The 15,028-nt window shown below is 42.5% G+C and overlaps 1 protein-coding gene across 2 annotated transcripts in view; it reads right to left on the bottom strand.

Moving 5' to 3' along the window:
• Positions 1 to 7,905: 7,905 nt before the first annotated feature.
• LOC308098456 (Na(+)/H(+) exchange regulatory cofactor NHE-RF2) overlaps positions 7,906 to 15,028 on the bottom strand; it is a 58,492-nt gene continuing 51,369 nt past the window's right edge. For both annotated transcript variants that reach the window (XM_080446812.1, XM_080446813.1), the window contains exons 4-6: positions 14,620 to 14,773; positions 14,072 to 14,187; positions 7,906 to 9,884 (exon numbers count right to left, since the gene is read on the bottom strand). In XM_080446812.1, coding sequence (XP_080302938.1) covers positions 9,717 to 9,884; positions 14,072 to 14,187; positions 14,620 to 14,773 — 438 coding nt within the window. In that variant the 3' untranslated portion in view covers positions 7,906 to 9,716. The remainder of the gene's footprint in view (positions 9,885 to 14,071; positions 14,188 to 14,619; positions 14,774 to 15,028) is intronic.

Raw genomic sequence — 15,028 nt, 5'->3', positions numbered from 1 at the left:
TGACTCAAAGCCGTTGAATGAGAGGCGAGGCTAGTGTGAGCGTGGTATCTTGTGACACAAAGCTGACAAATTGGCAGTGGTGGAAAAAGTACTCAAATGTTTTACTTAAGTAAAAGTATCTATACTGCAATGTAGAAATACTCTGTTACAAGTAAAAGATTGGAATTCAAAATTTACTTCAGTAAAAGTACAAAAATATTGGTATCAAAATGTACTTAACGTACCAAAAGTAGAAAGTACTCATTATGCAGAATGTCCCATTTCATAAGTTTTCAAATGTATACAAATCTTTTTAAAATGGCCGAAATATATATAGGGCTGAAGTGGTTAATGTATGTTTTGTAATAATAATCAAAATCTACAAAGTAACTAGTAACTAAAGTTTTCAAATAATTGTAGTGGAGTAAAAGTACAATATTTGCCTCTGAGATGTAGTGGAGTAGAAGTAAAAGTACAGAAAATTGGAAATACTCCAATAAAGTAAAAAATACCTAAAGATTGTACTTAAGTACAGTACAGTAAACGTACTTAGTTACTTTACACCACTGCAAATTGGAGGATCAGCTCTGGAACACGATTGGCTGCCGTTGTGAAACCGTACGGCAGAGAACGAGCAAGAGGCCCCGCCCCCCGACCTCATTGGTCGGGCAGTGGGGAATGAGCTTTATGAAGTGAAGTGTTGAGAGCATGGCAGTATATCAGCTTTTATGATATTGTAAAAAAAACAGGCATATCTTCATAGGGTCTGCCTGGGGGTCTATTTTATGCCACTCCTAGATATATATGGAGCACTCTCTTTCCCTTGAGGAGAGAGCACACACACACACACACACACACACACACACACACACACACACACACACACACACACACACACACACACACACACACACAAACTCAAGCTCGTGTAGAAGCGCTCTGTCAGGGCCAACGGTAGCCAAAACACACATTAAGCCATGGTCTATGTGTGTATGTAAACCTCTGCCTACACACACATAAACCTTCAGATTCCTTTAGTGTAAATACAGTCAGTCAGCTTCGCCCACCTAAAGGGCTCCCCCACTCAAACAATGGGGCCGTGGGAAAATAAACTCATCAGCCGGAGGGACAAAGAAAAAGAAGAAGAAGGGAATTAGGCCTGATTTATACTTGGGTTGTGCATCATGTCTCGCACTGAAAATAGCTGATCCACAAGCTCACAACGCGTCACACTGCGATGAGTTGTGGGCTTGTAGATCGTTTATTTTCAGTGTGAGACACTAGCACGAAACTAAGTATAAATCAGGGGTTACTGAGTGTCTTAACTCAAACATTTTAGATTACTAGTTGCTGCTAGCTGTAGTGGTTTTGAGCTAGCTCAACTTTTGTCAACTGAATCCTTTTGTCAACTCAACTTCGACAACTTAATTCACCAAAAAACGAAAAAAGTAAAGGAAACAGGCATGTTTTTCCACTCTGAAAAACATCATATCCGCATTTCCCTACGGGGGGATCGATAAAGGTTTAATTATAGTTATTATGATCGTAATTACACAACAGATTATAACTTTCTTCGGGCCTCGGGAAAAAATCAAAGAAAATGAAGTCGTTTGATCTGTGAAAACCAGACAGCTTTCCAATGCGTGCAGACGTTGGACAATCCCTCAAATAAATGGGTGGTTTAGTGTGTTAAGCCAAGGTGTGTGTGCACCACCTGGGTGTGTCTGCGAGCGTTTCCGCTCCCCCCACCCATGTGAAGGGTGCTCCTGGGAGAGGGTATGTGCCCGCACTCGTGCCCTCTGCCGCCTTCCTCTCTTCGCCCGGTGCGGTCATGTGTGTTTTATGTGCAGTGGTGGACAGCAACTTAAGTACATTTACTTCAGTACTGTACTTTTAGTATGTTTTTGGAGTATTTGTTTTTCTTTTGGCAAGAATGTGACTTTCACTCCCCTACATTTCAAATGGAAATATTGCACTTTTGACTCTACACTACATCTCTAGGAAGGGACTCAAACATAGTATTTTAATAGTTATTCAATACAGCAATGCATTGATATTGAAAGGAAAATGTACATCATAATTTGTACTTTTGAATATTTGAGTATATTACTTAGTCCACCACTGGTTACAGTGTGTGCACTCCTCCAGACCTCCAGGCTCGTTGCTCTCTCCACCTTTTCTCTGCTCGTGTGTTTCTCTGTTGTTTGTCTCCATTCTTACTTTTTCCTAGGTTTGTTACAGACCCCCCCCCCCCACATGTCGCCTCCTCTTTTTACTCTTTCTTTCGCTGTCTTCACTCTTGGTCTCTTTTCTCTCTTGTCCCTCTCTCTGCATGTTGGTGCAGTTGCCCTTATTTGGCTTCCCCCTGAGTGAGTGCTGTGAGCGTGTGTGTGTGTGTGTGTGTGTGAGTGAGTGTGTGTGTGTGTGTGTGTGTGTGTGTGTGTGTGTGTGTGTGTGTGTGTGTGTGTGTGTGTGTGTGTGTGTGTGTGTGTGTGTGTGTGTGTGTGTGTGTGTGTGTGTGTGTGTGTGTGTGTGTGTGTGTGTGTGTGTGTGTTTCCTCCTGACTGTGACTCACCGTTTGTCTGACTCACGCGCGCTAACAAAAACACACTGTTGCTATGGCTACGGAGTCTCCCGCCCTCTCCCTCCCTTCCCTTCCCTTCCCTGCTCTCTCTCTCTCTCTCTCTCTCTCTCTCTCCCCCCTGTCAGTGTTTGTGTGGATGGTCTCTGGTTTCTTTCTGTCTCCTTGTGGGCACCCCATGCACTCCATGTATGCCTGGCACAGCTGAATGGGTGGCACTCTGAAGACCAACTTACAGTATACACTGGCGCTTGCCAATCACCTAGCATTTTTCCCCCTTGAAAATGATGTTATTAGCGACGAACGACACAACCGTACGCCACATTATATACCGTCACTGTCTGGCAGAAATCTCTAATCTCCATATTTTAACTTTTAACGTAAATGAATGCTCTACTTGATCATACCACAATGTCACACAAAAGTATCAAAAATAGCAGATCTACAAGCTCAAATAGGACCACAATGGAAACAAGTCCCCAGGACTTTGTTGTGTTATCCTTTTAACCTAAATGTCTGCCTGTACCTCGTGCTGTTTACATTTCTGACTAATAAAGTATTCAATCAATCAATCAATCAAACGTGCCACGTTTTGAGCTTGCAGATCTGCTATTTTTGCTATTTTTGAATTAGAATCCTGAATAGTGTAACAGTTTTGGACATATGAGGTTTCCACCCGACAGCAAACTATTATCAGGCTTAAGCTGGGTGTGGTGTGGTTAGTACACTCTGGTAGCAGTGGGTGATTGTCAGTGTTCAGCGAAAGCAGACTCAGAATGAGAGCGAGACATGTGAAAGCAAAAAAAAAAAGAAGTTCAACAGGAAATAAATCAAAAGTTCACAGTGAGGGTGTGAGACGTGCAATCAAGCGGCCCTACAATAGGACGGGCTAGAAATGCCTGCATGAACGGACAGGGACCCCGCTGAATAGAAAAGGTGCCCACCTGCGGTCCCTTATTCTCTGCTTCCATTCTCTGGCTTTTTACTGCCCTGAAAATTGCAGTCTGCTTTTGAGTCGCTCCCTTTGATGTGATGACGTCACCAGCCTGGCTGGCCCCCGCCGTAGCCTCCGGGGAGCCTGATAATGTGCCCACGTGTGGCATTACGTTTCCACAAAGATCAGGTACGGCGCTGCGTGTACCCGTGGCCTCACGCTAAGCAATGTTTGGCCTACTTCCTGAATGCTACATGCCTAGCGGTGCTCCACCCAGCGCACAGAGCAAGAGCTGGATGACTAACAGAGCTACTTACTCGGTTCATTTCTTTCTGTCTTTTCAAGAGACATAAACTGTAGATTAAATCGTTTTTACGCCGTGGCTCTGCAGGAGTCTATAGCCATCTATAAAAGGGTCAGTTTGTGTCTGTTTGTGTCCGGAGTTAATCTCACAAAGCACTTGACTGATCAGTGCCAGATTGTGCACACTGCCAGTAGGCCATAGAAGTACCTTCACTATACATTTTTTCACATAAGGTTTTTATACATTTTGAAATATATAGGCTCTGATCGGGCTGAAAACTTGGTAAAATTTTGAGTCATTATGTCATAGATAAGTCATAGACAACTCATAGATCATCATAGATGATGATAGAACAGTCATAAATGACTGACTGACATCATAGAAGACTGACATCACAGGCTGAGATCCACATTGGAGCCAAGTTGTTCCCATGTGGATTCTGAGATCCACATGATTCCATTTTTATGACAGCGCTGCTCTTTTCCCACTGTATTTGCAAAAAATCGAGCTGCATTTCCAAGTTGATTCAACAGCGATCTCGTTGTTGTCTCACTGAGTGTACATGGCAAAACAGCAACCTAATCAATTATACCCCCCCCCACTGGCCCCATATACGTGTGAAATGCAAGGATGATCTCACCCTGTCCACAGAGCAGAGCGAACCATAGCGATGGTGATGATGATGATGGTGATGATGACACAACAGGACTGGCACTGTCATCGCTGCGTTTTACCATGTGACCCCAACCTGACCTGTCTGCTGACCTCAGCGTGACTGAGGAAGATGTGAGAAACCAGATGATGGCAGAAGAGGCCTGGTTGACCGTTCTGTCAAAACCACACACACACACACACACACACACACACACACACACACACACACACACACACACACACACACACACACACACACCCTCGTGCGCGTGCGCGCGGACACTCAGAGATACCGCACACCCAGCCACGCCCACAATAGGGCACACATGCGTTTACACTTAATTACACACACACACATATGCATATAATTACAAACTCTCTCTTTCTCTCTGACCCCTGTGTGACCTCTTAGGGGACAGAAGACCCACGGCAGCTGGCCGGTGGAGAATTCTGGGAACAGAGTGAAACCGTATGCCGGTACTGGCATAATCCTCCAGAATGGAGAGAGAGAGAGAGAGAGAGAGAGAGAGAGAGAGAGAGAGAGAGAGAGATTGCCACAGACACCAAACAAAAGCTGTTGCATCACATCCTTGGAGGGATTAGCTCGGTGAACTGAGATGAAGTGAAACACAGAGACAGAGACATGATGTCATGTTCAAAGACGCCTTTGTCGCGCGTCTTAAACCTGCTCATTGTTTTGTTTTGGTGCAATTTCATCTCACCCTGCAGTGTCTTGTATTCTTTACTTGATAATTAATGTCTCTTTTATTCACCCTATGTGTATTTATTATTGTGAGGCCCACAGTTATTTTGTCAACTGCCATGTGAGCTTTTTTTAGAAACTTAGACTTTATTGAAAAAAAAGAAAGAAAATAAATGTGACCTGACCTAATGTACCCTGTACACTGTACTGTCACTGTGCATGGAAACATTACACTCACAACCATTCAAGATCAGAAAACGGTGAACAAGGAATAATCAAGACAATTCCTTGCTGATCAGCAGCACGATTCAGCACGGTTAAGTTTGGTTCACAACCAAACCAGGCTGAGGTGGAAACACCAGCAGAACCGGTTCTCCGCTCGCCGCACCGAACCAGACTGAACCGCACCGTGCTCTAAACCGTAGTGTAAAGGCCCTAATAACTACTGGACCCAAATGTTGTTTCAACCTGGCCTGGACCAATTTATATGGTAGCCTACAGCTGATCTGGTCTGGTCCAGTTTACATGTACAGTTGACCTGGTCTGGTCCATTTAGAAGCAATGGCTGCATTACTCCCCTGTCAAAATGAGTGTGTGAAGCATGCCAGTAAGAGTGTATGGTGGGCTAATCACATAATCACAATGTTTGATTCCGGCCGGAGACCCTTGCTACATAATGCTTCCCATCTCTCTGACTTCAATGTCCTGTTTCTCTACCTTTCTATTTAACCACTTTCACCCTGGCATCCCTATGTCAGTGACATATTAAGTAGGCCTATAGCAGATCTACAAGCTCACAACATGTCACATCTGTTTATCACCAAAAATAACAGATTTCCGAGCTAACAACGAGACGTATCACTGTTAGCTTGAAATCCATTTATTTTCGGCGAGCGTCACCGGCGTGCAACAAAGTACAAATTAGGCTTAAATGTATGACAGCTGTCTGTGCACTAGTTGTAATCCTCAGTAAGCTCCATGGCTCCCCTTAGTCCCCAATTCTTCATTCATTACAGCCCCAAGAGCATCTCTGACCTCCATCCACGCCTCTCCCACAGCCCATACTCTACTGCAGTGCTCCGCAAACATGTTCATGTCAAGGACCCCCAAATGTATATGTATTAGGCCACGGACCCCCATCTGAAAATATTTTGTGCCAGGGGGCCCCCATAAGAGATGGATTTGGGTTAATAGCAGATAGCAGATTTGCGTTGTGAGCTTGTAGGTCTGCTATTGTTGAACAGCTGAAGTATAAAATAGGGTTCAAGTGGTTAAACTGATTTTTATGCTACAGTACAGTATATTAACACATTTTGCTGGGGTCCCCCTGGAACCCCCTCAATGACCCCTGGGAGGTCCCCAGACCCCACTTTGAGAACCACTGCTGTGCTGTGCTGTGCTGTGCTGTGCTGTGCTGTGCTGTGCTGTGCTGTGCTGTGCTGCTGTGGGAAACATCCATCCAGCTCACATTAGCCTAATTTCCATGACAGGACATGAAGGCAGAGTTATAGGCTGTTACTCTGGACAATGTGTTTTCAAAGAGCAATATTTCTGGGGTTATTTTTTCCCATATTATAAATTATGATTGTTAATGACATCTGAACAGTGTCTTCTCACAAAGCAGCCCCCCCCTCCATTTTTTTTCTCTCTCTCTCTCTCTCTCTCTCTCTCTCTCTCTCTCTCTCTCTCTCTCTCTCTCTCTCTCTCTCTCTCTCTCTCTCTCACACACACACACACATGTACGCACGCACGCATGCACGCACACACTGCACTGGCCGTGTGGTAAAAAAAGGCACAGTAATGCCTCATTCACCTCAGGCGGCTTAAGAACTCCGGCATGGGGCCCAAGATCATATGGGTCTTCTGCAAAGGCACCAGCGACAGCATCCTGACTGGATACATCACCGGCTGGCATGGGAACTGTACCGTACTGCCTTCAACCGCAGAGTGCTTCAGAGGGTCGTATGAACAGCCGCTCCACAGCCTCAAGGGTCCGTCTAGCACTAGCAGGCTCAGAGACAACTGCTGCCACCAGACAGCCAGGTTTATGAACAACTGACACCAAAGGCCTGTTGCCTGTCTGCCTACTACTTCTACTGCTACTACACACGCACACACGCACACACGCTGCACCTCTGTGTACATCACTGCATAACTGTACGTAACATTTTTCATAATAATAATGGTCCCCATTCTTTGGGATGTTTTTTTGTCCCTGTATATTTGCACATAATGTGGAATTTGCCCTCTGCATTTACACATCCTATAAGAGCAGTGAGCAGCCATTGTGCGACGCATGGGGAGGGGTGAAGAGTCTTGCTCGAGGACACATCGACACATTGCTAGCCTGGAATCGTACCTGGGACAACCAGGGACTCTGGCTCCCCAGACATTTTTTTTTATCCGCCACTTGGAAATGCACGTTCCATACAGAGATTCCAGACTAATATCTACGCAGTGATATTAGTCTGGCAATGCCAGGCTACCCCAGGCGGGCTCACCAATTCCGGGTACGTGCACATTCACTTGTTAAAGATAATTCTTGATTCTACACTTTAAAAACAAAATGACTACTGGCCTGATGCAGTGCCCTGCTGCCAGTTGACAAAGTAATCATTCATTGTATCCTTTGGCTCAATATACTTAACTTTTGAGATAAAAATTATAACTCTGTCTGTTGTTATCAAGTGAGCTCATTGTCAAGAAACCAAACCACCACACTGATTCATTTTTCAGTTTGTTTTCCCTCATATTTATTGATACAGAAGATTGCAAATTCATTGGTATGTCTACACATTTGTATTAACTTTATCATAAACAATGTGAGGACAGAGTGGACAATGAATGCAGGTTTATTAGTAGGCCTAGTAGTTTACCTTCTTTACTGAGTTTTTATTCTAAAGCTGGCATTTAAAAAACTAATCATAACATACTTTCCCCTCATCCCTCTTCCTCACTTTACATTCAGTTTACATAGTAACAGCATCATGTTCCACTCCATTAGATCACTTTAATTTATGCTCCGTTGTACGACGGTGTCGCTCTACAAAAACAGATCTACAAGCTCACAACGCAGCACATTCGCAACGCCTTGTGAGTTTGGTGCGTGACACTGTCATACAACGAAGGATAAACCAGGTTGACCTTCCCAGCCATCTGCCATATAAATACCATCGGGAATAGATTTTTACCATGAACTCTCTCTCCCCTCGCTTTCATGTTCGTTTCGTTTTTGTTTTAGAACTTCCTGCCAGTGCAAAACATTGTGAGGTGGTGATGGATGTCCCAGATAAACAACTATTTTCTGAGCTTTTCACTGCCACACACACAACTGTATGCAGGGAAACCTCTGTTTGCTGGCTCAGACCGCCCTCTGCTGGACACAACAGGCAGTGGCTTGCTGATCAATGGCGTTCATCATAGTTTTTACCCTCAACTATTTATACCACTTGTCCTCACATGACCCGTCCATCTGGCTCCACTTAGCATTATTCCTGTTTTTGGTACTACGTTTCATATTAGTGGTGATCCCCATCATTTCCGTCTGTGTTTATGGGTTTATTGGAGCAATATAACTAAAGTATGGGACAGAGGTTAGTGATCATATTGGATATGCATTACATGTTAAACATTAAGGAAGTGACACTGGCTCACTTTGAGTAAAGCTGGGTTGATGTAAAGGCCTACATTAGTCAGGAGAAGCTACAGGAAGAAGATTATTGATTGTCACTGAACTCTATGCAAAAATAAAATATACTGTATATAGATACAAATAGAATTGTGCTAGTGGGCAGACGAATACATGTTGAGAAACCAGAAGGAAAGACATACATTGACCAATAGTAAATTAATGGACAAAACAGCGTTTGTCAGTCCTCTATCTTGCTTGTAAGTGGATGGATACCAACGTCAATCACTGAGAATAATAGGAACTAACACCAAATGGGACCCCCAATGCATGGGCCAATACAAACAGAGCCCCAATGTCCACAAATATTAAAGTCACAGTGTTCATAAGAGTCTTACAATGCAGTCTGGGTTGTGACGATGACACTTTTACTCATTTTCTTTTTTTCTTTTAAATACAAAAATAACTACCCCCCCCCCCACTTGTGTCTAAAGAAAGGGGGGACCACAACGAGGATAGAATGAGAGGGGCTTTGGGGAAAAGAAAAAGGACAAGTTATAAGAAAATGAGGAAAAACTGCAAGGCTTTTCCAAAGCGGATTTCCTTCAGTTGTAAAAGTGTGCAAAAAGTAAGAACAGGAACTTTACAAGTCGGCAGTCCATCACCTGGGAGCTCTCTGAGGCTTGCAGAAATGGCTCAAACCTTTGTAAACCATCATTATTCTGTGCTTTTCTTCGTGCGTGGTGGGCTGAGCTGGGAACAAATTGTGGTCTCGGTTGTGGTCATATTTGAGAATATTGTTTCCTGGGATTAAAAAGAGAATGTTCCACAACAAAAATACCCCATCAAATACAAAAAGAGCAAAGAGCTCCCAGCGTTTGTATTTCCAAAGGATCTTTGAAGTGACCTCGGGAGGGGGAGGAGGACAATGTCTCAGAAGTTGCTGAAGAGCTGATATTTCATGTTCCAGTCCATCTGTGGCGCCCTCTTCTTGGCTCTCTTGGCGTGGGCCTTCTCCTTGGCTTCGGCCGCCGTGGGGCTCAGGCGCAGGCCGATCTCAGAGAACGGGTCCATGAGTCGGCCACCCTCATCTTCCGCCAGCTAAACAAGACGTATCCAGAGAGAGAGAGAGAGACACAGGCATTAAGGTTACTGGAAATGGTAATAATTTGTGGCAGACGTTTGTGGCTTGGGTAGCTAGTGGAAGAGCTTCAGTTTCTATCTAATCTAATAGCTTTGATGATTCTTTGACAACACACTGTAGTATAATATGTAGGTTTTTGAAGACATAGCATAGTATGCAGTTTGTTGCCCACATTATGGCCTTTCTTTGCCTACATCATCATCCGTTTTTACGTCTCCCGTCCAGGACAGGATTCTTGGCTCAGATCTGAACCCATTTGATTTGGCGTTAGAGCCGTTGCGACCGCATGTCCTTGCTGACATCGACCCCAGGCAGGGTTCGAACCCACAAGCAATCCACCCGAAAGGCTTGAGCTCAATAATATTGTTTATTAGTATAGCTTACTAATAAAGAAATGGACTAAATTGAAATAAATGAATGAATAAATAAAAAAATACAAGACATGTCTTCAATTTTTTTTAAAAGGGTCAGTGACAAAATGGGCTTGGCAAGATTTTTTTTTATCTTTATTTGATACATGCCTTATTTTAAAGGCACAAGTATCAGGTGTGTTCAAATGTATATTGACCACAGTGAACAATACACTAAGAAAAATCTTAATAATGTACAGACACAGAGTGCACAGCCTGGACAAACCTGTCTGCCTAGAGAGGACAGGCTGTGCTCTCACTGCAGTCAATGCCAAATTCTAATACCCAAAATCTTGCTCACTCACTCGCTCCCTCACACTCGGTCACTCCAGCTTGAGCCGGAAATAGTTTTGCCCCAATTGGTAATTTGCTTTTTGGAGGAACCGACACACACACCCACCCACACACACACACACACACACACACACACACACACACACACACACACACACACACACACACACACACACACACACACACACACACACACACACACACACACACACACACACACACACACACACACATTTAACTAAAAAGTGTTGCTGTATCGGTTTGTTGAAGAGAGACATTTTCATAATGCTGAACGAGCAAAAAGAGGGACACGGTCACGATTCCATTCATAAATGTATTTGTGTGCATCCTGGCACTTCATTCACTATTTCAGGAACAAATGGCTTTGCACAACAATGTTAACTATAAAGATAACGATGTGGCCATCCACATTGATGAATTGTCTATTCTTCTATTCTGTACTATTCTATACCTGCATATTATTCTATGCATGTACATTTTCATCCACGGCTCTGGTTCCAGTGATCCAGCTGTGTGACACGTCATAAGTGATCGCGGAATTTGCCGTCGCTTTGAAATGGCGCTGGGTGAGCCGAGATCAACATTGCTGGCCCACAATAACTTAGCCTACCTGACCTGGCAGAGACCTGTGCTCCGAGGAGCACTTTTTCTAGTTTTTACTGCTTTTACTGTTTTTTCCCTCCATTTTAGCTGAATTTAAATGTTAATGTTTCATATAAAGCACGTTGAATTGCCTTTTTGAAATGTATTTCCTACAAATCCAGGGTAGGAAAGTTACACAATGAATGCAGCTTTAAATGCTGGAGTATTTCAACTTCACTAACTGACGGCTAACATACAAAAGAACACTTCAACAGCACTAAGTAGTGACAGAGATGGTGTAGTGGTCTAATAATCAGGCTTTCAGCATTGGTATTCCATGTTCAAGTCCCAGTCCTCCTATTAGTTCAATGCTAGAGTGTTTCAACTTCACTAACTCAAAGTTAACATAGAAAAGAATGCTTCAACTGTACTACGTACTAAAGACATCTGCTAAGATTGACTGAATGACCTTGTAGTAGCCTAATGATCAGACTCTCAGTACAGAGATTCCATGTTCAAATCCCAGTCCTCCTATAGTAGTTCAGTGATGGAGTATTTCAACTTAACTTCACTAACTGAAGGCTAACATACAAAAGAACGCATAAAAAATACTAAGACACATCTGCAAAGTGTGGCTGAGTGATGGTATAGTGGTCTAATCATCAGACTCTCAGCGAAGAGATCCCATGTTCAAATCAATGGAGAATAGAAAGAAATTCTAAATAACCAAATTCAATGACGTAGAACCCTCCTTCATGAACGTGCCTAATCATCCCCCTGATGCAGTCTATAGCAGAGGCAACTGATCAAGCACACCACACCATTGTGCCAAGGCACCTTTGGCCCTCAACATGTTTCTTCTAATGCTTTTGAGTTGTTCCTTTCTTTGTATTTTAGCCTTGAAAAGTACTCCAACATTGAAGTATAGGAGGTTTTGAACATAGAATCTCTGTGCTGAAAGTCAGTTCATTAGACCACTACACACTATTACTCAGACACTCAGAGCACATGTCTCTTCACCATTATTTTTTTTACCGGTTCTACAGCAGCCATTGTTTAAATACTTTGGTGGCCTTTCGATGATGATACAGTCTTCTGTGGTTGTGGGTTGTTTAAATTAGAGGCTCTTGAGGGGTGTTTGTGTTACTTTCCTATTAATTCTTATATGCCAGTTTAATATATTCATTGTGTTTCCATACAGTATCATGGTCAGTATGGTCAGTATCATGTCAATATCATGGTCACATGATACTGACCATTAACAATTCAAAAATGCCATGCTACACTATGTTTAATATATTCATTGTGTCTCCATATCGTGGTCAGTATCATGGTCAATGTAAGAACCATAAAAACAAAAACCGAGCTACACTATGTCGTCCAATGTAAAAAACATTTAAAAATGCCATGCTACTGTACACTATATGTCATACTGTACACTGTAAAAACCACTAAAACATGCAATGCTATGCTACACTATGTCGTCCAATGTAAAAAACATAAAAAATGCCATGCTACTCTATGTCGTCCAATGTAAAAAACACAAAAAATTATTCATGCTACACTATGTAATCTAATGTAAAAAACATTTAATAAAATGCCATGCTACACTATGACGTCCAATGTAAAAAAACACTATGTTGTCTATGTAGCTGCGGAACATTTCCGCTTAATGAACTCTGACAGTATAAAAATGGACCCATTCTGTATGAAAACATTGAAGCATGTCAAAGTCTAAGGGAAGTCCAAAGAAGTCCAAGAAAGAATTAATTAGAGCAGTGGTTCTCAAACCTTTTAATTTCAAGGACCCCTATAACTTTCAGAGTCACAGACCTACAGGTATAAGGGTCCACCTGGAATCCCCCCAAGGAACCCCCTCAGGGTCCCTTCGAGAACCACTGTGCTAGAGAATGACGGCTTAAACACTTTAAATGTTCAGCATGACACATGCCATATTTGCTTGTAGCTGCAGTGGGAACTCTATCTATGTTTATGCCTGAGTCATATAGTGAACTCTATCTATGTTTATGCCTGAGTCATATAGTGAACTCTATCTATGTTTATGTCTGAGTCATATAGTGAACTCTATATATGTTTATGCCTGAGTCATATAGTGAACCCTATCTATGTTTATGTCTGAGTCATATAGTGAACTCTATATATGTTTATGTCTGAGTCATATAGTGAACCCTATCTATGGTTATGTCTGAGTCATATAGTGAACCCTATCTATGTTTATGCCTGAGTCATATAGTGAACTCTATCTATGTTTATGTCTGAGTCATATAGTGAACTCTATATATGTTTATGTCTGAGTCATATAGTGAACCCTATCTATGTTTATGTCTGAGTCATATAGTGAACTCTATCTATGTTTATGTCTGAGTCATATAGTGAACCCTATCTATGTTTATGCCTGAGTCATATAGTGAACTCTATATATGGTTATGTCTGAGTCATATAGTGAACTCTATCTATGTTTATGTCTGAGTCATATAGTGAACCCTATCTATGTTTATGCCTGAGTCATATAGTGAACTCTATATATGGTTATGTCTGAGTCATATAGTGAACTCTATATATGGTTATGTCTGAGTCATATAGTGAACCCTATCTATGGTTATGTCTGAGTCATAGTGACGACTGATGAGTCGACTTGTTATTTTCACTATCTTTGTGCAACACTCTTGTATGATGAAGTAGGGAATTCATTTATGAAAGAAATTGAGATATATCAAGGTTTCTGCCCGACAGGGACGATATAGAGCTTAAGTATGCCCATGTACAAGCACAGGAACAAATGCATAATCATGTAAACACAAGATGTCCCCAGTCACCTGTGTGCTGTTTCCCTGGCTGCTGAGGTCAGACTGCGTTGACCTGATGGACTGTGAGGCGGAGCTGCCATTGATCTGAGGGCTGGGTGAGCCGTTGGATATGGACGGGTCATAGTCTGTGGAAGCATTGTATCACAAAGATTGTCTATGAGTAGAAAGTAATAATATTGCTTTGTATTTTAAGTATATTTTTTTTAATAAAAACAGCAACAACAACAACATCATCTGATCTCATCTGCTGCTATGTGGACATACCAAAGTGTCTTTACTTATGCACCATATGTCTAACCTCATGTACATACTGTACCAGCTGGATTATGCTATGTGTATGTAGAATACATTTGACCCACTTCTTTACACCTGTAAACCTGTGATGTGAAACATGTGAAGTTCTGATTCTGAACAACACCAACAACAATAATGATAATTATTACCATTATCACCATACACATTTTGTGTCATAGCAGGTTACAAGTATAAACTCAATACTGAGTGTAACGCGACACAAGAGTACCCCAGTGCATTTGGGGTAGTGTAGTCAGCCATACCTCTGAGATGGCAGACGGTTGGGACGATGCCCATCCTCTTGAAGTGTTCGTCTGTGTCCGGGTCCACCACCAACAACCTGGTCTCATCTCCAGCGTTCTTTATGAAGGCCACGACCTCTGCATGGCGCATGCTCTCAATGTTCACTCCATTCACCTGGGGAAACAACAACAGGCGGAAGGAAGGGAGAGGAACAAAACAGAAACCATTCAGTTTTAAATTATGAATTTTTCTTTGTTGCGCATCTTGCACTAATTACATATAATTGTGGTGTCCTGAATAGCGTGTTAGCAGTAGATATATAAACTAACATTACATGCAGCAGAGCTGAATTCAATATGCCAAGAAGGACATTTATGGACTCAACAGTGCACTACTTCATCTAGCCAGCAGATGGGGTTGTGCAACAAC

This window comes from Gymnoscopelus braueri (genome assembly GCF_963280865.1).
Source record: "Gymnoscopelus braueri genome assembly, chromosome: 13".
NCBI classification, from domain to species: Eukaryota; Metazoa; Chordata; class Actinopteri; order Myctophiformes; family Myctophidae; genus Gymnoscopelus; species Gymnoscopelus braueri.
Note: the sequence above shows the minus strand (reverse complement) of the source record. Positions and strands in the feature narration are given on the sequence as shown.